Raw genomic sequence first — 22,596 nt, 5'->3', positions numbered from 1 at the left:
ACCTAGGAAGAAACCTAGAGAGGAACCCTGCTATGTGGGGTGGCCAGTCTTCTTCTGGCTGTGCCGGGTGGAGATTATAACAGAACATGGCCAAGATGTTCAAATGTTAAATGACCAGCATGGTCGAATAATAATAAGGCAGAACAGTTGAAACTGCACATGAGGGTAACTGTAGCAATCTGTTGTCTCTGGGATACAATTATGGAATGGCGAGCTTCAACATTCAAGACTGTGACCAGAACACCAGTCCAAATCTGTCTGAGTGTGGATAGGCATGTACCGAGACAGCAGCAGAGGCCGCGTACCCAGATGACCCACCAGCAGGTTGCCCAACTCCGTCTGCTACAGGGAGCAACCCAGCCCCCTGCGGTGTGAGGGCCTGGCATGCAGGGTAGTGCAGGTGTGGTTTCAGAATAACTGGGCCAAAGAGAAGAGGGCCAGGAGCCTTAGAGTCGACCCAACCACAGGATATAGAGAGACTGCAGAGGACAGGGGAGAGAACACACAGCCATGAACCAAGTGCACGTCAGCCACAATAATGAACCAACCACAGACACAGCCATGAACCAACCACATGCCCAAGAAGCCAAAGAGCATTCTACCAGTGTATCTCATCCCCTCCTCAGCCCAAAAACATCACAGGGCATACCTCCTAGAGCTTTAAGACACAACTCCTCTGTTCCTCCCTCTCTCCTCTCCTGTCCTTTCTTCCAACTGATACCTCAGGAGTTAACCCCTCCATGCCAACAGATGTCCCTGTCGAGACCATATCATCTGGAGAATCAGGAAATGGTATGTAATCTTCCCACTTCTGTTTAAAGGCTTTACTAGTGTTGTAGTTCTGTTGCAAGTACGAACAAATTCTATCAAGATAGTCTAAGACGTTTGGTGTATAGAATGTTCTTTCAAAGTAAAAGAACTGAAAGAAACAAAAGCCGCTACGGAAAACAAAAATAAAGAATATTCTTCACAAGGAGCTTCTGCAAAGACTGGCTTGGATTCCAAAGCTTGTAACCAAAACCTTACATGTCCTTGGATTGTGTTGTCAACATGGTGGTTTTCATTTCCTGAACTGCAGTACAGACCATACAGTGAAGGGTAGATCTGAGACCGGTGTAGTACCAGGTGTGCAGCAAAAGACTGACTGGCCTATGTGGTGCCGAAGCAGACCTCAACCTTCTCAAGCCAATGGTGACTCTATTGCACATGTAAATGTTCCTTATGTGGATAATAGGCCAAATAACACTGAGATAAGTCCACTTTGTCCTTTAAGAGAGACGTCATATAAGAAGCTATTTTGATCATGTCCAACCAATATATGTCACAACCACTCCAACCAAACACTACACAACATTGTGAAGTAAATGTTAATGAATATGAATATTATGGATTGACGGTTGTTGTTATGCTTTGATAAGACAAGTGTTGTTTTGTGGTTTATGAGAACATAATGTATGTGTTATGATGTGGAGTTTAGGTAAGATGTTACCACGCACTCTAACCATCTCTCTCTCTGTGTATGACGTCTTCTTACTCTCTCTGCATTAATATTATTGTAGTAATTATGATTATAACAACAGTAATAACTATGCTAATATACAATGCTTTAAATTACAACCCAAAGACATAATAGCACTGTAATCATTGGTCCATAAAGCCCACAAAAACAACTTGATACTGTATCATTGAATGATGGAAAGAAGAGAGACTGTATAACAACTGTTGTATAACAACTGCTGTATCTGCCTCTTCACCAGGCCACTGGTGACTGTATACTGAAATCTCCATGCAACCTACTGCTGTACTAGGATGGAGTAGCACTTCTCAAAGCCAAACTCCCCAGGCCCTAGTGCACTGGGTAGAAGAGTACTCAGTAGGGAACCAACCCCCAGCCCCTAGTGCACTGGGTAGAAGAGTACTCAGTAGGGAACCAACCCCAGCCCCTAGTGCACTGGGTAGAAGAATACTCAGTAGGGAACCAACCCCCAGCCCCTAGTGCACTGGGTAGATAAGTACTCAGTAGGCAACCAAACCCAGCCCCTAGTGTACTTAGTAGAATAGTGCTCAGTAGGGAACCAAACCCCAGCCCCTAGTGTACTTAGTAGAAGAGTACTCAGTAGCGAACCAAACCCCAGCCCCTAGTGTACTTAGTAAAAGTACTCTACTCAGTAGGGAACCGAACCCCAGCTCCTAGTGCAATCAGTAGGGAACTACTTCAGAGCCAGTGCAGTAGAGTGGTTGAAATTCTTTCCTCCTCGACGTAACCAACCAGATAGATTGTTTCAGCTCAGTCTTTGAGGACGTCCAGTTTGCTGCTCAGTCTTTGAGGACGTCCAGTTTGCTGCTCAGTCTTTGAGGACGTCCAGTTTGCTGCTCAGTCTTTGAGGACGTCCAGTTTGCTGCTCAGTCTTTGAGGACGTCCAGTTTGCTGCTCAGTCTTTGAGGACGTCCAGTTTGCTGCTCAGTCTTTGAGGATGTCCAGTTTGCTGCTCAGTCTTTCGAGGATGTCCAATTTGCTACTCAGTCTTTGAGGACGTCCAGTTTGCTACTCAGTCTTTGAGGATGTCCAGTTTGCTACTCAGTCTTTGAGGACGTCCAGTTTGCTGCTCAGTCTTTGAGGACGTCCAGTTTGCTGCTCAGTCTTTGAGAACGTCCAGTTTGCTGCTCAGTCTTTGAGAACGTCCACTTTGCTGCTCAGTCTTTGAGGACGTCCAGTTTTCTGCTCAGTCTTTGAGAACGTCCAGTTTGCTGCTCAGTCTATGAGAACGTCCAGTTTGCTGCTCAGTCTTTGAGGACGTCCAGTTTGCTGCTCATCCAGTTTGCTGCTCAGTCTTTGAGAACGTCCAGTTTGCTGCTCAGTCTTTGAGGACGTCCAGTTTGCTGCTCAGTCTTTGAGAACGTCCAGTTTGCTGCTCAGTCTTTGAGGACGTCCAGTTTGCTGCTCATCCAGTTTGCTGCTCAGTCTTTGAGAACGTCCAGTTTGCTGCTCAGTCTTTGAGAACGTCCAGTTTGCTGCTCAGTCTATGAGAACGTCCAGTTTGCTTCTCAGTCTATGAGAACGTCCAGTTTGCTGCTCAGTCTTTGAGGACGTCCAGTTTGCTGCTCATCCAGTTTGCTGCTCAGTCTTTGAGAACGTCCAGTTTGCTGCTCAGTCTTCGAGGACGTCCAGTTTGCTGCTCAGTCTTCGAGCATGTCCAATTTGCTGCTCAGTCATTGACGACGTCCAGTTTGCTGCTCAGTCTTTGAGGACGTCCAGTTTGCTGCTCAGTCTTTGAGGACGTCCAGTTTGCTGCTCAGTCTTCGAGGACGTCCAGTTTGCTGCTCAGTCTTTGACGACGTCCAGTTTGCTGCTCAGTCTTTGAGGACGTCCAGTTTGCTGCTCAGTCTTTGAGGACGTCCAGTTTGCTGCTCAGTCTTCGAGGACGTCCAGTTTGCTGCTCAGTCTTTGACGACGTCCAGTTTGCTACTCAGTCTTTGAGGACGTCCAGTTTGCTGCTCAGTCTTTGAGGACGTCCAGTTTGCTGCTCAGTCTTCGAGGACGTCCAGTTTGCTGCTCAGTCTTTGAGGACGTCCAGTTTGCTGCTAACGTATTGTGTAATATTGCAATAACTGTTATAACATCCATGATGCAGTCTATAACCTGACCTTTAATTCTGATGTTATCAAAGAGATACTTGCGGCTCCAGTATTTACTCATTAATGAATTACTATGTGACAGTGGTTTCTAAACAAAGCTAGAAAATACATCTATACTAAAGATCCTGCATAGCTATGTTTTGCAGGTTAGATTGTATCTAGCTCTAAACCTTCCACAGGTCTGTGTACCAGTCTGTTTCTGCTCTTGTGTCACTGGCTTGTTTAGTCATGTAGCTAGCCATGTTTGTCTCTGCTTTAGGCCAGGCAGCAATGTAGCCATCTAGTGACATAGACACGTATCCATGCAGCCATGTAGCTGAGTAGCCACATAGTCATGTAGCCACATAGATTGTAACAATGTAGCCATGCAGCGGACCTGGACACAGAAACCAGGCTAATCTTCCAAAGGATGCTAACTAACCCAGTTTTAGCTCTAAAACCAACCACAATACCAATGATCTTTTTTCTGTACTGAAATTCCAAATACTGTTACTACATGGCAGTTATGTACATATTGTTGTTTTGTTCCTTTTCCTCATTTTATCATTTAACTGTAAGATGTAAATATTGTTTTTTATTGTTCCCGGAGGCTGTTGCCATAGTGACAACCAAAATATACCTGTGTTGAGCACCTGTCCCAGTCTCTTGCTCCAGTGGTTGTTTGTTCGTTCTCCCCAGTTCTCCTACAGATGTTTTCTCCCCCTCCCCACTCTATAGCTACTGAGGTAAATAAAGTCTGGTTTGGTGTACATATTTTCCTTGTGCGTGCGTGTGTGTGCGTGTGTGGCCGATGTGAAATGGCTAGCTCGTTAGCGGTGGGTGCGTGCTAATAATGTTTCAGTCGGTGACGTCACTCGCTCTGAGACCGAGAAGTAGGGCCACGGCTTTTGTGGAGCGATGGGTAACGAAGCTTCGAGGGTCCCTGGTTTGAGCCTAGGTTGGGGCGAGGAGAGGGACAGAAGCTATAATGTTACACGTGCTTGTGTTTCATTTGCCTGTCCCCACAAGGAAAAAGGCTATTTTAGGATTAGCATTAGAGTTATAAATTGGGGTTAAGGGTTATTATTAGGGGTTAGGAAAAATAGAGCTTTGAAAGGGAATCCATTTTGTTTGGTCCCCACAAGGATAGTAAAACAAACTGTGTAAGTACATCAGTGACATCCAGCCAGTTGACTTTCCTTTGTGAAAAAATTATATGATGAATATTAATGACCTCGCATGAATTAAACTGCTGCTAATGCTGGGATGGGTATGGTGGAGGGGGGTTGAAGTATGGGGAGGGTATATGTGTGTGTAGGGTATATAATGTTTATTACCTACTTGTGTGTGCATATTTGATGCTGTGGGGTTACAGGGAGGAGGTTTAAGGAGGGAGGATAGTAGGATGTAATGTCATGCACTGGAGTATCAGCGATCCTGTGGGAGGGGTCGGGGAGAGAGAGTAGAGAGGGGGGGAGTGACCATAAGGGTTATAATGTCATTGGTATTGTTGTGTATGTAGGCTCATTTAGATTTAAATTGGTTCTGCGTGAGCAGAGGAGAAAAGCCTGTTCATGTTTATTCATGAGTCTCTTGGCTCAGCCACCAGTTAAAGACATAGGACTCTGTTTTCACTGATAACACCCCCACTCCAGCCTCAACCCCACGCTAGCAGATTATTTTTCATGATTTATCTGTATGTGTTTTTGTATGTGTATTTCACATGATCAAGGTATCAGGTTTTTATTCATCTCTAGGGATCCCAGTACAGTCACTGTCCTGATGGTGAGCTGATTGATGGAATACTACACTGCAATAGCCATTTCCCTAATGGTGTACATTATTAATAGTACACGCACGCACGCACGCACGCACGCACGCACGCACGCACGCACGCACGCACACACACACACACACACACACACACACACACACACACACACACACACACACACACACACACACACACACACACACACACACAGTGAATGTCATTGAGGGAGAGTTTGCTCAGAACTTCAACAGGTATAGAGTGGTGTTTATTAGAAGATGTGCTCTATATCCATCTTCTGAAGGAGAAATGGTGGGTACTTGGGCGGGTTGTGCCGGGCCGTTGACCGGGGTAGGGGTAGCCAGGTGGAAAGCATGGCCAGCCATAGAGAAATGCTTATTTAAATTATCAATTATAGTGGATTTATCAGTGGTAACAGTGTTTCCTTGCCTCAGAGCAGTGGGCAGCTGGGAGGAGGTGCTCTTATTCTCCATGGACTTATTCTCCTCGTATCGTCAGCTCCTATCTCCGGCTGCCTCAGCTCTCCTTAGTGCCTCCACCTGTTCCCATGGGAGGCGATCTCTTCCGGCCAGTATCTCCTCCCAAGTGTAACAACTTTTACCATCCAACACGTCTTCCCATGTCCATTCTTCAAATAATTCATCCTCCTTTTGCTGCTCCAGCGGTCGCTGCCTGTTTCCACGCCACTCGGTCTGTGTGTGGTGGGTGATTCTGTAACGTCGTTCTTCGTTTGTCGAAAGAGAGTCGGACCGAAATGCAGCATGGTGGTTACTCATGACTTTAATGGAAAAGTGACAAATAACTAACAAAATACAAAACAAGAAACGGAACGTGAAACCTAATTACAGCCTATTTAAAAAACAAATAATAATAATTTATTATCTTCAATACCATTCATTCTTTACAACTCATAATTAACATACATACTCAAATAATGGAATTTTAATTAAACTAAACAAACTCCAAACAAAACCTCAGGGGAGCATCTTCCCTCCCCGTCACCCTACAAAATACCTTTCCCTATCTCCCCGTCCCTAATCTATCCCCTTACAAATCTAAATGACACCCAGCCCTAAACCCCCCTTCCACCTCTTCTGAGCAGCATGCTGCCCCCACTTCCTCTCCTCCCTCTTCATCCTCCCCCTCAAATCTCCTTCCACCCCCCAATCTCTCCCTGTCTTCACCATGTTCTGCCTTGCTTCCCACAGCCCCATTTAAAGAGACTCATGAGAAGCCAGAGTAGAAACCTGTCCCTATCCGTCCCTCTCGCTCTCCCTACACCCCTCTCTAACCTGGCCCACGTCAATACAAAATCCCCCTTTACCAAACCTAACAACACCCGTGCCCTAGCCCATACTACTCCGGCAAAGGCACAGTCCCAAAAGACATGGCGCACAGTCTCCTCCCTGCCACAAGAGGATCTTGTACAGGTGGGGGATTGCACCAAACTATACCGGTACAAGATGGAACGTACCGGCAAGCACTTATGGAGGCTCAACCAATTCAGGTCCTTGAGCCTGTTGTCCAGACCCTGCGCCTGCACTCCCTCCCAGACCACTTCCGAGATGCCCACTACAGGCGCCGGACTCCCTGCCTTTCTTACCTCCTCGTACAGGTGCCTGTGATCTAAACCTACTTGGGCAACTTCAACCTCAGGGTGTGCACGCAGCCACTTGGCCGCATGACCAAAGAGCCACGGCAGCTGTTCCGCCCGAGGACCCGTGTTAGACCACACAATTATGCTTCTCGCCTGATACGAGAAGAACACCCGCAGGAGGTAACCGGACGGGTGTATCACTGGCTGAGCAAGCTCCGTTAACAAGAAAGAAACAAAAATTGTGTCCAGCTTGAGGGGGAAATGTGGTACCCCCCTACCTCCCTCCCCGATGGGACAGATCATGCGTGCCCTGGCGACCCACTCGCACCTGCCACTCCACATAAACTGAAACACAAGCCTCACTAGAGGCCTCCTCAGACAAGCCGGCAATGGGTAGATGTATGCCAAATACAAAAGAGACGGCAACACATCCACCTTTAGGACCAGGATTTTGCCCATAAAAGACAAATACCTAGCCTTCCACTTTGCTAGCTTCCTCTGTACCACTGCGATACGCATGTTCCAGTTTAGCGTCGCTGAGCCGGAGGTCTCCAAATGGACCCCGAGAATCCTCAGGGCCCCCTCACAGAGAGAGAACCCCCCAGGCACATCCGTTCTACCGCGACATCTTCCGAAAAACTTGACGGAAGACTTTGCATGGTTCAGAACTGCTCCAGACGCTCGGGTGAAATCCCCAAAGATGGCAAGGGACCTCGTCAGGCACGAGTCCTTGCACAACAGCAAGGAAGTGTCGTCAGCGTACTGCATCATCTTAACACGCAGCCCACCACTTCCAGGGATCAGCAAGCCTTCCACCCCTGTGTCTGCCCTAATGGCAGCCCCCAGAGGCTCCATGTACAGAACGAAGAGGAGAGCCGAGAGTGGGCACCCCTGCCTGACCCCAGACGAGAGGTCAAAAACGTCACCCAAGTGACTATTTACACTAACTCGGCACCCCGCTCCGACATATAATGTACGAATCCATCCTATAAACTTCTCCCCAAATCCTAATTGACCTAACACTCTGAATAAAAAGGATCTATTCACGCGATCAAAGGCTTTCGCCTGATCTAGCGCTGCTACCATTAACCTCTTGCTCCTACCTGACACGCAGGCGTCCCATCTAGACATCTGGAAATGCAAATGCACTACGCTAAATGCTAATAGTATTAGTTAAAACTCAAACGTTCATTAAAATACACATGCAGGGTATTGAATTAAAGCTACACTGGTTGTGAATCCAGGCAACAAGTCAGATTTTTAAAATGCTTTTCGGCGAAAGCATGAGAAGCTATTATCTGATAGCATGTAACACCCCAAAAGACCCGCAGGGGACGTAAACAAAATAATTAGCATAGTCGTCGCTACACAAACCGCACAAATAAAATATAAAACATTCATTACCTTTGACCATCTTCTTTGTTGGCACTCCTAGATGTCCCATAATCACTATTGGGTCTTTTTTTCGATTAAATCGGTCCATATATAGCCTAGATATCGATCTATGAAGACTGTGTGATAAACGAAAAAAAATAGCGTCTTATAACGTAATTTTTTTAAATTAAAAAAGTCGACGATAAACTTTCACAAAACACTTCGAAATACTTTTGTAATGCAACTTTAGGTATTAGTACACGTTAATAAGCGACCAAATTGATCACGAGGCGATGTATATTCTTTAGCTGTCCGTCTGGAAATAATGTCCGGGTAAATCTCAACCAAAATATCCGGTCGGAGACTTGAACAAATGGCTTGTCTCTTCAAATCAAATCAAATCAAATTTATTTATATAGCCCTTCGTACATCAGCTGATATCTCAAAGTGCTGTACAGAAACCCAGCCTAAAACCCCAAACAGCAAACAATGCAGGTCTAAAAGCACGGTGGCTAGGAAAAACTCCCTAGAAAGGCCAAAACCTAGGAAGAAACCTAGAGAGGAACCGGGCTATGTGGGGTGGCCAGTCCTCTTCTGGCTGTGCCGGGTAGAGATTATAACAGAACATGACCAAGATGTTCAAATGTTCATAAATGACCAGCATGGTCAAATAATAATAAGGCAGAACAGTTGAAACTGGAGCAGCAGCACAGTCAGGTGGACTGGGGACAGCAAGGAGCCATCATGTCAGTTAGTCCTGGGGCACGGTTCTTGGGCTCAGGTCCTCCGAGAGAGAGAAAGAAAGAGAGAATTAGAGAGAGCATATATGGGGTGGCCAGTCCTCTTCTGGCTGTGCCGGGTGGAGATTATAACAGAACGTGGCCAAGATGTTCAAATGTTCATAAATGACCAGCATGGTTGAATAATAGTAAGGCAGAACAGTTGAAACTGGAGCAGGAGCATGGCCAGGTGGACTGGGGACAGCAAGGAGTCCTCATGTCAGGTAGTCCTGGGACATGGTCCTAGGGCCCAGGCCAGTTGAAACTGGAGCAGCAGCATGGCCAGGTGGACTGGGGACAGCAAGGAGTCATCATGTCAGGTAGTCCTGGGGCATGGTCCTAGGGCTCAGGTCCTCCGAGAGAGAGAAAGAAAGAGAGAAGGAGAGAATTAGAGAACGCACACTTAGATTCACACAGGACACCGAATAGGACAGGAGAAGTACTCCAGATAAACAAACTGACCCTAGCCCCCGACACATAAACTACTGCAGCATAAATACTGGAGGCTGAGACAGGAGGGGTCAGGAGACACTGTGGCCCCATCCGAGGACACCCCCGGACAGGGCCAAACAGGAAGGATATAACCCCACCCACTTTTCCAAAGCACAGCCCCCACACCACTAGAGGGAAATCTTCAACCACCAACTTACCATCCTGAGACAAGGCCGAGTATAGCCCACAAAGATCTCCGACACGGTACAACCCAAGGGGGGACCCAGACAGGCCGACCACAACAGTGAATCAACCCACCCAGGTGACGCACCCCCCCCCAGGGACGGCACGAGAGAGCCCCAGCAAGCCAGTGACTCAGCCCCCGTTTGACCAAGAAACAAAGCCTAGGCAAATGACAAGACTGTTGACATCGTGTGGAAGCTGTAGGTATTGCAACCTCAGCCCCATTTATTGTGGTTATATATTTCCATTTTCAGTGATCAGATTTTCCTGCGCTTTTCGATGAAACGCACGGTCTGTTATAGTCACAGCCGTGATTTAACCAGTTTTATAAACGTCTGAGTGTTTTCTATCCACACATACTAATCAAATGCATATACTATATTCCTGGCATGAGCAGCAGGGCGCTGAAATGTTGCGCGATTTTTAACAGAATGTTCGAAAAAGTAGGGGGTAGGAGTAACAGGTTAAAGGCAGTCCTCTATCTTCAACCCAAGCGATGGAGTCCCTGATTAACTGTAATCTAATAGAGCGGCCCTCTACCCCGCACGTCTGATCCTCATGGACGACGTAGGGAAGGGCTGTGCGCAACCGGTCTGCTAAAACCTTTGCTAGTAGCTTATAATCTACACACAGCATGGTCAACGGCCGCCAGTTGCCAAGGTCTGTTACTTCCCCCTTCTTATATAAAAGTGACAGCACACCAACAGCCATTGATCCCCCCGGGACCCCCGTCTCAAGGATGGCCTTCAAGACTTCGAGGACTACTGGTCCAAGTATACCCCAAAACTTGAGATAAAACTCAGCCGGCAGCCCATCCATCCCAGGCACCTTCCCTTTTCCCATCCTCCTAAGAGCGCTCTCAACCTTTTCTAGTGAGATCTGGGCCTCCATCACTTCTCTAATGTCCTCCGGCAACCGCCTGGACAAGTGTTCTAAAAACACATTTCCCTGCTCTACATCTATTTCCCTTTCCTTAAATAAACCTTGGAAATGATCAGTTGTCACCCTGACCATATCCTCTGGTTCTCTAACTATAATACCATTTTCTTCCCTAACACCATGCATTACCTTCCTACTCTGTCTGGCCGTAACCAACTTAAAGAACATAGCAGAACAAGTCTCATTATGTTCTAGAAAGCCACTATGCGCACGCTCCAGGAAAGCTCGAGCCTTCCGCTCCTGCAACTCCCTGAGCTGCGCCTTTAGGGTTGCGGATCTCTCCCAGTCAAACGACCCGCCGAGGTTGCCTGCCTCGTATTCGAGTTCAATTAACCTTTGGATACGATCCACCTCCCTCCTCTCCTCCCTTTTTTCCTCTTGCAATACCCTATTATAAAAGCCCTAATCCTCACCTTAACTAATTCCCACCACTCTAACACCCCCTTGCACATGGACCGGAGGCCTTCAAGCCTCCAAAAGAAACCATAAAACCCGTCAACAAAAGCCTGCTCCTCCAGCATATCCCGATCTAACTTCCAGTACCCCCTACCAAAGAGGCAGACTGGCGACCCCACCTGCAGGAGCACTCCGTCGTGATCCGAAAAGAAAACAGGCAACAGCTGCCCAGACAACTTACCCAAAGACCTGGGTACAAAAATATAGTCGAGCCTCCGCTCAACCCCCCTGGAGTTGCGCCATGTAGGACCGTCCATTTTCGGAGTAGTGTGCAGACCACCATCTACCAGACCATGGCAAGCCATTAGCCCGGCAATGGCGCCTGCACTGCTATCCCCCCCTCTTCCTAAATCTGTATTAAAATCCCCCCCTATCACTAATTTCCTATTTGTGACACACAGGGGCGTCAGACAGTCCACCATCTCCCTCCTGTCTGCCACCACCTGTGGCCCATACACCACCACTAATCTAAATTTACAATCCCTTATCGTGACATCCACCCCTATAACCCTCCCCTGCATTACCACAAAAGAATCCTCCACTTTTACCTCCCTGTGCCCACACAAAATCCCTACCCCCGATGAGTGCACCCCCCAATACCCCAAACCGACTCCCCCTTGTCCCACTCCCTCTTAAACCTAATAACATCCCCTCCATCCCTCAGGTGAACCTCCTGTAAAAAACAAAAATCAAACCCCACACCCTCCAAATAACTAAAAACCGCCCTCCTCTTAACAAAATCCCTTAAACCCCTTACATTTAAACTAACAAAAGTAGAATTAGACCCCATGAAAAAATAAAAACATGTAATACACTAAAATTCTAAACCCAGACAGAAAAAAAACAAAAACAGGAGACTCACCCGATGCTCCCCTGCTCCATATCTACCGGTGAGAACACCATCCGTACTTCCGACATCCCCCCCTCTTCCTCCATCTCACCATCCCAGGATGCAGGAATAGTGTTTGGCTCCGGGGTGCCCTGCACCCTGGGTCTACCCCCACAATCCTCCCCCTCCCCAGTGTTGCAGCTGGTTTGGAAAAAAATCGGGGAGGCTGAGTCCCCAAACAAAAAACTCCCCACCTCCTCCTGTACCCAGTCTTGTTAGGTGTATCCCCACCCAACAGAAATTGAGGGCCTGGGGAAACCAACAGCAACCCAGAGGTTTCTCCCACCCCCATCACTCTCTTGGCCATCCCCCCCTCTCACTGTCGGCCAATTGCACCCTCCTCTTCATTCTCTTCTTTGGTGATGGCGGCAGTGGAGAGATACCACCCTCCCCCCCGCCAGCTCCTCCACCATACCCCTCATCTCTTCCACCAGGGCACTTTCCCCCCAGTCCACTTGCTCTTCCACCGTCTCCTTCTCCACCACTCCTCCCTCGCTTTCTTCTCTCTCATGCTCCTCCACTCGGTTGCCTTCTTCCGCTGCTTTTCCTGGTTCTCCTACTCCCGTGCCTTCCGTTTCCTTCTCTCTTCCATCCGCCGCTTCTTGCTCCTCCTCCTTCCTTGTGGCCTTCCCCTCTGGACCTGTACTCTGGTCATGAGGCGTGCTTCCTTCCCCTCCTCTTCTTCCCCCATCCCCCGCCCCTGCTCCCCCCCAGCCGCAGACGCATATGACCTCTGACGGGCCGGGCACCCCCGCCATAGGTGTGCTGACGAGCCACACCCATGGCACGTCTTAGGCTTGTCACAATCCCTCGCCTCGTGTTCCTCAGATCCACAAAATCTGCATTTTCTTGTGCTGCACGAGGCGAATATGTGACCATAGGCCATACAACGCCTGCAAAATGGGGGCTGACGTGCATAAAACAACGTCCCCCCTGTCAGCCCCTAGGGAGAACATAGCAGGAGGTTGGAGGTAGCCACCATGTCCCTTTGGGTCCTCTCTGAGGAGGGCCTGGAAGCCTCTCCTCCCATTCCAAAACCCAAGGGAGTCTTTGAGGTGCCTTGCTGAGGACACGTTATCCATGTATCTCCCCAGAAAAGCCCTCACCTATTCGTCCTTAACGTAAGGGTTGTAAATGTTGACAGTTACAACCCTAAAGTTATTCTTTGCCAGGCTTGTTATTTCATAGTGGCTCATCGGCCTCTCACCTCCCACTGCTCTTGCCCTTCTCAGGATATCATCGTGTTTTTCCTCTGTATATAGTGCCACGTCATATGCTCCCTCCAACGAGTTGCCTTGGAAACAAAACACGTCCTTCACAGTCAGCTTTAGAATCCCCATCAATATTATCCTTCCAAAAATTTTGCGTCCTAAAGGCTCCAACTCCTTTTCCTTCCAAGCAAACCGAATCGTGTTGACCAGCCCAATCCCAGGGACCGACCGTGTTGATGGATTTAGCACCATCTCCGCAAGGAGAATGGCGCTCGTTCTCTTCTATTCCAAAACAAGTAAAAAAGAAAAACCAAAGTGACCGAGCCTATCTGGTGAAACTACACAGAGACAGGAACAATCACCCACGAAATACACAGAGAAACCCCGGCTACCTAAATACGGTTCCCAATCAGAGACAACGAGAATCACCTGACTCTGATTGAGAACCGCCTCAGGCAGCCAAGCCTATACAACACCCCTACTCAGCCGCAATCCCAAATACTACACAACCCCAATACGAAACACAACATATAAACCCATGTCACACCCTGGCCTGACCAAATATATAACGAAAACACAAAATACAATGACCAAGGTGTGACAATTGGAGTCAACATGGGCCAGCATCCCTGTGGAATGCTTTCAAAATGTTTTTTTTTGGTGTGTATAGGGAGTATGGACAGTATATGAATAGAATAGGTGTGTACAGCAGTAGTTGTATAGGATGAGCCAGGACTAGAATACAGTATATCCATATAAAGTGGATAAAACAGTATGTAACCATGAATAAAGGGACCAGTGTTCAATGTCTCTATGTACATAGGGCAGCAGTCACTAAGGTTCAGCCTAGAGTACCGGAAGGTGGCCGGCTAGTAACACTGACTAAGGTTCAGGGCAAGGTACTGGGAGGAGGCCAGCTAGTGGTGATGGATAAACAGTCTGATGGCCTGGAGATAAAAGCTGTTTATCAGTCATGGTTCGGGTTGCTGAGGTCCTTGATGATCTTCTTGGACTTCCTGTGACACCGGGTGCTGTAGATGTCCCGGAAGGCAGGCAGTGTGCCCTGATGATGCGTTGGGCTGACCACACCACCCTCTGGAGAGCCCTCATCTCTTCTCCTGTCACATATTTTTCTCTCTTTCATCTCTTAGGTATACATTCAAAACAGATCTTTATTGATAGTATGTGACGGCAGACAGATGTTTTTAGGCTTATGGCAGATTGGTCCATTCACTGATCTGTCTGTTAGTGAGAGACAGAGAGAAGCCAGCTAATCTCACTGTTCTCTATTGATCACACACTTAGAGACTACATACTTTGTCTAAACACTATTGATCTCCCTCTCTCTCGTATAGCATGAGGATCAAGAGAATAAATTAAGGGTATAAAAGACACTTGGTGGGAGAGGGATGATGTTTTTATTTGTCTTTAGTGTGGAGAGGGAAGCTGTGAGTGTTTCTCAGGAGCACTGTGAGCGTAGGAAGTGAGACTAATGACTGTAATATTGTAGACTTGGGTGCCCTCTACTGGTCACAATGTTACATTGCATCACATCCGATGTAATTACAAAACAGCGTGGGATTGAGTTTGTGTAACTGGCTGTCAGCTGTTGAGTAACTCATTCACATTGCAGCATACTCGATCCTCTCTGTCCCACTATCACCACTAATTGAAAACTATCGAAAAATGCAAAAGAAATCAACAACCTTTAACATTGTCTTCTCGTGGATGATTACGACCTAATCTGGATTTTTTGGGGGTATTTGGAATTTTAAGAGAGACTGACAGTTTCAGTAGGGAACTCCTCTCAGTTTTATTGCTTTTCATCACCAGCAATAGACCATGCCTGTATCGGGTGGTGAGGACCCCATGTCCCAGGTTCGTCAGATGCTGAGAGAGTTGCTTGTGGGGAGAGAGAACGCGGAGGGCTTCTTCTGTCTGTGTGTGTCTGTACTGGGACACAACGATACACGGACACATTTCTTGCCGCTCATCCAGCTCCTAGCCACCGATCACAACAGGCTTCACACCACCCTCACCTCCATCTATTTGGAATACTTCTCCAAGGTACGGCTGTTTGTTTGGATGTATATGTGTGTATGTATATATATATATAGTCCAGTCATATTCTAAAAATATTATAGATACTCTGTCTCAACACAATGACATTTGTTAGTTTGATAGTTGTGTGTGTTTTGTTAGTGTTGTAGGCTTAACCTACCCTACTGGAAAATCCAGTTTAGACCAGATTGTATTTTGAGCTGTTCACTGGCTTGAGCTGGTACAGCTGGATTTTCCAGCAGAGTTGTATTTGTCAAGAAGGTAATTACAATGTTAGATGTTCACTATTTTGAACCTCTAACATTGTAAATCTGTATATATGACTAAAGCTGTATATATGACCATAACCATCTGTTACAGGATGAGGATGATGAGTTGGCAGTGGCTCTGGCTCTGTCCCTATTAGAGGCCAAAGGGCAACAGCAGACCAATACCAAGCCCCTCTTCCCAGACCCTAAACTCCAGGGTCAAACAGACACCCAGGCTACGGCAACTTACAGACCCCAGAATAGCTCCATTCAGAGTCAGTCAGTTTCTCCTAATGGTAGCTCCAGCCAGCCTCCGCCAGCCCCTCTGCCCATGGGTGCGAGCTACGCCCAGCTAGCAGCAGTAGGAGGAAGGAGACAGACTCAGGCTCAACACCAAGACTCCACATCACCCAGAAGATCATCTGGACATGGCAGCTCTCCTCAGACAGAGAGACAGAGAGGCCCAACCCAGACCCAGAAACAGACAGATATAAAGTGGTCTAACGTCACTCAGGATGTGTGTGCCTCTATTGCCACTTTGACATCCAATCTCAACCAAACCAAAGATGACGTCACTGTGGTGGAGTGCAAAGTGGACCAATCTGAGAAGCCAAAGCGCTCAAAGAACAGACGTCAGCGGAGGAAGGGGTATGGCCAGCAGGTGGTAGGTGTGCCTCGATGCCCCTCTGCTCCACCCCCTGTGCTGCTGTGGTTCCGCAGGGACCTGCGTCTCTATGACAACCCAGCTGTGATTGGCTCGTTGGAGGCTGGAGGGCCGGTCATCCCCGTCTTTATCTGGTGCCCAGAGGAGGAGGAGGGTCCTGGGGTAACCGTGGCTATGGGAGGGGCCTGTAAGTATAAACATATACATATTATGTCATTATTTCTTTACCTCGGCTTCTGTGTCTCCTGATCTGTGTCTAATCCTTCTCTGTCTCACACCAGGTAAATTCTGGCTGCACCAGGCCCTGTCCTGTCTCAGCTCTGCTCTGGAACACATCGGCAGCCATCTTGTTTTCCTTCAGGCGGATGAGGAGAGAGAGGGGATTGGTTCTTCGCTGCTCGCCCTGAGGAGTCTGGTGAGAGAGACGGGGGCTCAGACGGTGCTGGCTAGCGCCCTCTATGAGCCGTGGCTGAGAGAGCGGGACCAGGTAGTGGTGTCAGCGCTGCAGAAAGACAGGGTGGAGGTTAACATGGTCCACTCCTACTGTCTCAGAGACCCTTATACTGTTACTACTGAGGGGGTGGGACTCAGAGGTATGGTAATACTACTGTTACAACCACTACTACTGTTATTAACATTTAATATGACACAGCAGTAACTCTCTCTCACACACTTTCCCTCCCTCAGGTATTGGTTCTGTATCCCACTTCATGAGTTGCTGTCAGATGAACCCTGGCCCAGGGTTAGGGGTTCCCCTGGACCCCCCCATATCGCTCCCCTCACCCTCTGTCTGGCCCAGAGGCTGCCCTCTGGAGGGGCTAGGACTGGCACGAATGCCCTGCAGAAAGGATGGAACCACGGTCAGTAACCCCTTGGACTGAAGCACATGGGGGTCTGGGTTATTGTTGGTTGTATGTTAATGTGAGTGTCTGTTCCAGATTGACTGGGCGGCTAACATCAGGAGTTCATGGGACTTTAGTGAGGAGGGGGCTCAGTCACGTCTAGAGGCCTTTCTAAATGATGGTGAGACACACACATTTCCCTTTCTCTACTCAGAATTAAACCGCCCTACAGAATAGATATGTTATGTGTGTGTACATATTCCAGGTGTGTACAGATATGAGAAGGAATCAGGGCGTGCGGATGCCCCCAACACCAGCTGTCTGTCTCCTTACCTGCACTTTGGCCAGCTGAGTGCTCGCTGGCTGCTGTGGGACACTAAAGGGGCGCGCTGCCGATCCCCCAAGTTTATACGAAAACTGGCCTGGAGGGACCTGGCCTACTGGCAGCTAACATTGTTCCCAGACCTGCCCTGGGAATCACTCAGACCACCATACAAGGCAAGGACAGGGTTAACACTAGCTCTAGCACTCTCTTCCTAGTTTGTATCCAATGAAAGCGGGACACTCACTCTCTTCTTGGTTTCTGTCCAATCAGGCCCTTCGGTGGAGCAATGAGAGGGGTCATCTGAAGGCATGGCAGAAGGGCAGGACAGGTTATCCTCTAGTAGACGCTGCAATGAGACAGCTGTGGCTGACTGGATGGATGAACAACTATATGAGACACGTAGTGGCTTCTTTCCTCATAGCTTACCTCCATCTACCATGGCAGGAGGGATATCGCTGGTTCCAGGTGAGACTCACACACACACGGTCACACACACACAGACATACACACCAGACTATAGAGATTTGTCTGTTTAATGAAAATGTCTACTGCAACGAGTCGGCAGCTCTGGATGTTCAGCTTACTCGGGACCAGGCCCCTAGTCCCTGGGAATCGAAAGAGGAAGCGGCACCGAAAGGCAGGCGAGGCGGCTTCCTGACAAAAATAAGTTAGCCAGCAAATAGACGTACATTGCCCTCTGTTCTATTGGCGAATGTGCAGTCACTAGAGAACAAACTGGATGAGCTTCATTCGAGACTATTCTATCAACAGGAATTGAAAAACTGGTGGTTGAACGAGAACATGGATTATATACACTGAGTGTACAAAACATTAAGAACACATGCTCTTTCCATGACATAGACTGACCAGGTGAACCCAGGTGAAAGCTATGATCCCTTATTGATGTCACTTGTTAAATCCATCTTTTTTAATGCTTCGTTCAAAACAACTGTGAACTCGGAGCTGGGAAATCGCTGACTCCCGACTTCAGTGCGTTCAAGGCAACTGGAAAATCGGTAAGAAACTAGCTCCAATTGGGAAAATTAGTTGTGATCGGTCATCCAACTCGGAATCCCATGTGGGGAACTGGCCTCTTTCTAGAGCTCCGACTTTCTGAACTGAAGATCACTGACATCATGATTCGATCTAGTTTTTTTTCCGAGTTCCCAGTTGTCTTGAAAGCACCATAATACTGCACAAATGATCGAAATGACCGGCTACTTTGACACTGACAAACTGAGAATCTGAGATGAATCAATGAAAACGACTTTGTCTTGAATCCATCAATAGCCTTGGCCTAGTTGTGTGGAGACACATTATTGTAGGCTACAATATTAGAAAATTATAGTCCTAAAAAAGCTTTCCAGCTGACTCACACAATGATGCACAGTTCACTCACTGGTGAAGGCCTATGCGCTCGTGCCTCTCTCTAACTCTACCTTTGGTAAATGTATTTACATTTCTCATGTGTGCCGCAGTTCCTCTCGAACCCTTTGCGCAGCTATAATTTTATAAGGAAAAAAAGTATGAAGTGCAATGCTGGAGAGATGAGAGTTGCAGGCTCATGTCTATCAGAGCAGAGGGAGAGAGATCATAGAAAGTTAATCTCATTCTATTTCTATGAGAGATAGGGGGGGGGGGCAGGAGAATTAACCAAGAGGCAACTCAAATTAACTTTGAACGCGTTCACTATCATTTTAACATTGCAAAAAGTGAAAATGATTTTTCACACCACGAGAGGTACCGTGGATCCGGCTCAAATTAAGCACTGCTCAAAGTACAGCTCGCTGGTTCTTCTATGCTTTGTCAAGACCGGGTGGCAGACTTGGGTAAGACGAAAGGAGGAGGGGTGTGTCTTTTTGTTAACAGCTTATTTGCGATCTCTAATGTTAAGTCTCGAGTTGTTGCTCACCCTAGTTAGAATACCTAATGATAAGCTGTAGACCATAATATTGACCAAGATATTTATTTTTCATAGCTGTATATTTACCACCATAAACTGATGCTGGTAATAAGACCGCACTCAACAAGCTGTATAGGGTCATAAGTAAACATCCGCACTGAACTAAAGGATAGAGCTGCCGCTTTCAAGGAGCGATACACCAATCCGGATACTTATTAGAAATCCTGCTATGACCTCCAACAAGCCATCAAACAGGCAAATCATCAATACAGGACTAAGACCGATGCGTACCAGGCCGGCTCTGATGCTTGACGGATGTGGTAGGTCTTGCAAACGATCATGGATTACAATGGGAAACCCAGCAGCGGGCTGCCCAGCGACGCTAGCCTACCAGATGATCTAAGTGACTTTTATGCTCACTTCGAGGCAAGCAACACTGAACCATGTATGAGAGCACGAGTTGTTCCGGACGACTGTGTGATCTCTCTCTCTGTAGCTGATGTAAGTGGGACCTGATGCGTACTCTTCCCCCTTTAGGAGGCTTAAAAAATTTGGCACAGGCCCTCAGATCCTCAAAAAGGTCTCCAGCTACACAATTGAGAGCATCTTGACTAGCTGCATCACTGCTTGGTACGGCAACTGCAAGACACCTGACCGCAAGGCACTACAGATGGTGGTAAGTACAGCCCAGTACATCACTCGGGCAAAGCTCCCTGCCATCCAGGACCTCTATACCAGGCGGTGTCAGAGGAAGGCCCAAGCGGTACCAGTGCACCAAGTCTGGAACCAACAGGACCCTAAACAGTTTATAACCCCAAGCCATAAAACTGCAAAATAGCTGATGGAATGGCTACCCGGACTACCTGCATTGACCATTTTTTTGCACTAACTCTATGCACATACAGTGGACTTACTCACCCATACTTTCACTGACACCCCAACACACACACACTACAAATGCCCACACATGGATACTGATGCCACGCACTCACCACACACTGCTGCTGCTGCCTATTATCTATCCTGTTGCTTTGTCACTTTACCCCTACCTATATGTACATAGTGTCTACTGCAATAACCTCATACCCGTGGACCTCGACTCGGTTCTGGTACTAACTGTATATAGTCATGTTATTTTTACTTGTTATTGTTATTCACAGTGTCGCTATTTCTATTTATTTTTTACTTTGTCTTTAACTCTGCATTGTTGGAAAAGGACCTGTAAGCAAGTATTTCATAGTTAGTCTACACCTGTTGTTTACAAAAGCATGTGACAAATAACATTTTATTTGATAATAACATTGGACTGTGTGTGTGTAGGACACCCTTGTGGATGCTGACGTGGCCATAGATGCCATGATGTGGCAGAATGGAGGCATGTGTGGTCTGGACCACTGGAACTTTGTCATGCACCCTGTTGACGCAGCCATGACCTGTGACCCTTATGGAAGCTATGTCAGGAAGTGGTGCTCTGAGCTGGCGGTGCTGCCTGATGACCTCATACACAAACCCTGGAAGTGCCCAGCCTCCATGCTGCGCCGTGCCGGTGAGAGACAACAGAACCAGCCTTATCCTCCTAATCTTAACTTAAACTTCCAGAATTTTCCCTAACATTATTGTAATAATAATACCATAGCCTTACCCTTATCAAACTGTTGAGTTACCATAACCTTACAATAGCCATACTGTAGCTTTTACCACTAACCCAACTCTCATGTATAGACTTGTTGGTGTTTAACTCCCCTTATCCATCTACACTTTAGCTAAACCTCAGCACTCTCCCTCTAGGTGTAGTCCTAGGCCAGTCCTACCCAGAGCGTGTGGTGACAGATCTGGAGGAGAGGAGGAGCCAGTCTTTGCAGGACGTGGCATTGGTGAGGCGGCGTTTTGGGGAGTACGTGGACCCCTGCTCGGGGTGCGACCTGGTCCCCCTGCCCCCCCGTCTGGTCTCGGAGGCCATGGGTGTACGTCAACTCACTGCTTCTAATCATATTATGTCTCATGAGTGGTCCTCAGTACTGTCTTTCCTGTTTGATTTTATTCTTTGGCCACATAGCTTCTGTATGCCTTGAGCCAATTTTTTAAATATACAAATGTCACATTGTAAACTAAATTGAGTGAGTGACAGCTTCTCTCCCTTTGTCAGGGAGGTATGGTCAACACAGGTGGGCAGTTCCTCCTGCCTGTTATCACCCGTATGGAGTTCAAGCACCAATCAGATGATCCAGACGCGGACGCTGCCTCTAACCCCTATAACGCCGTTCTGAAGGGCTACGTGAGCCGCAGGCGGAATGAGACCATCGCCTTCCTGAACCAGACAGACTTCACAGCCAGCGTGATAAACGAGGGAGCAGAGAGGAGGGAAAGACAGGAGCAAGACCAGAGGAGGATGGAGGGACTTCCACGCCCCCTTGCAGTTGAACAAAGGGGAAAGAGGACCCCCGCTGCCAAGGACAGGTTCTCCACAGTGCCTGGGAGAGTGGCTACTTCTCACAGATGACCATAAGGGCAGGGGCTAAAGGTTCGATAGAGCCACTGTGGTGCCCAATGGCCTTTCCTCAATTGATTTGCTTAACTTCTGCGTCCTTCCTCACCTACTTTTGAAAATGGTCAAAGGTAAATCAAGGAGACGCGGGGAAGTGAGGAAACGTGGACTAAAATGTGCTTGTATCAATTGTCTCTCCTTCATTTACGTGTCATCAGGCAAATTGTTTACAGTGGATCACAAAAAATAAATGTGCAAAGTGATCAAAATAAATTAAGTTAGTTGTGCAAGACATTTTTTTGATAAACAATATGCTACTTACCATTTTTAAACGTATGCATGCTTTTCTGTTCCGACAAAACAAAAGCTGATTCAACTGGGGTGTGGCAGATTTAAAAACTCCAGTAGGATACATGACTATCCCAGATTATTTTTTATTTCACCTTTATTTAACCAGGTAGGTTGGTTGAGAACAAGTTCTCATTTATAACTGCGACCTGGCCTCGATAAAGCAAAGCAGTGCGACACAAACAACAACACAGTTACACATTGAATAAACAAACATGCAGTCAATAATACAATAGAAAAAGTATACATACAGTGTGTGTAAATGAGGTAGGATAAGGGAGGTAAGGCAATAAATAGGCCATAGTGGTGAAATAATTAATATAGCAATTAAACACTGGAGTAATAGATGTGCAGCAGATGAATGTGCAAGTAGGGGTGCAAAAAAAATAACTG

The 22,596-nt window shown here is 47.3% G+C and overlaps 1 protein-coding gene across 2 annotated transcripts; it reads left to right on the top strand.

Moving 5' to 3' along the window:
* Window positions 1-36: 36 nt before the first annotated feature.
* si:ch1073-390k14.1 (deoxyribodipyrimidine photo-lyase) lies at window positions 37-22,147 on the top strand. Of its 2 annotated transcripts, XM_046308515.1 has the most exons (11): window positions 37-792; window positions 15,161-15,394; window positions 15,749-16,487; window positions 16,582-16,893; window positions 16,988-17,160; window positions 17,239-17,323; window positions 17,408-17,640; window positions 17,738-17,932; window positions 20,691-20,916; window positions 21,159-21,334; window positions 21,517-22,147. In XM_046308515.1, exons 2-11 carry the CDS (start codon window positions 15,170-15,172, stop codon window positions 21,868-21,870), a joined length of 2,718 nt encoding a protein of 905 aa, XP_046164471.1. In that variant the 5' UTR covers window positions 37-792; window positions 15,161-15,169; the 3' UTR covers window positions 21,871-22,147. The 2 variants fall into 2 exon arrangements, with proteins under 2 accessions (XP_046164471.1, XP_046164461.1); XM_046308505.1 differs by lacking the exon at window positions 37-792 and having other exon boundaries at window positions 14,618-15,394.
* Window positions 22,148-22,596: the final 449 nt, after the last annotated feature.

The sequence above is a fragment of the Oncorhynchus gorbuscha genome, linkage group LG02 (genome assembly GCF_021184085.1).
Source record: "Oncorhynchus gorbuscha isolate QuinsamMale2020 ecotype Even-year linkage group LG02, OgorEven_v1.0, whole genome shotgun sequence".
Classification (NCBI taxonomy): domain Eukaryota; kingdom Metazoa; phylum Chordata; class Actinopteri; order Salmoniformes; family Salmonidae; genus Oncorhynchus; species Oncorhynchus gorbuscha.
The sequence above is the reverse complement of the archived record's forward strand: the minus strand, read 5'-3'. Positions and strand labels throughout refer to the sequence as shown.

What these genes read in the sequence shown, in the direction of transcription:
- si:ch1073-390k14.1 (XM_046308515.1), top strand. Translation starts at nt 15,170, where the DNA reads ATGCCTGTATCGGGTGGTGAGGACCCCATGTCCCAGGTTCGTCAGATG. An exon ending in ATTTGGAATACTTCTCCAAG is followed by an intron (nt 15,395 to 15,748) that starts GTACGGCTGTTT and finishes CATCTGTTACAG; the next exon opens with GATGAGGATGATGAGTTGGC. An exon ending in AGAGGCCTTTCTAAATGATG is followed by an intron (nt 17,324 to 17,407) that starts GTGAGACACACA and finishes TACATATTCCAG; the next exon opens with GTGTGTACAGATATGAGAAG.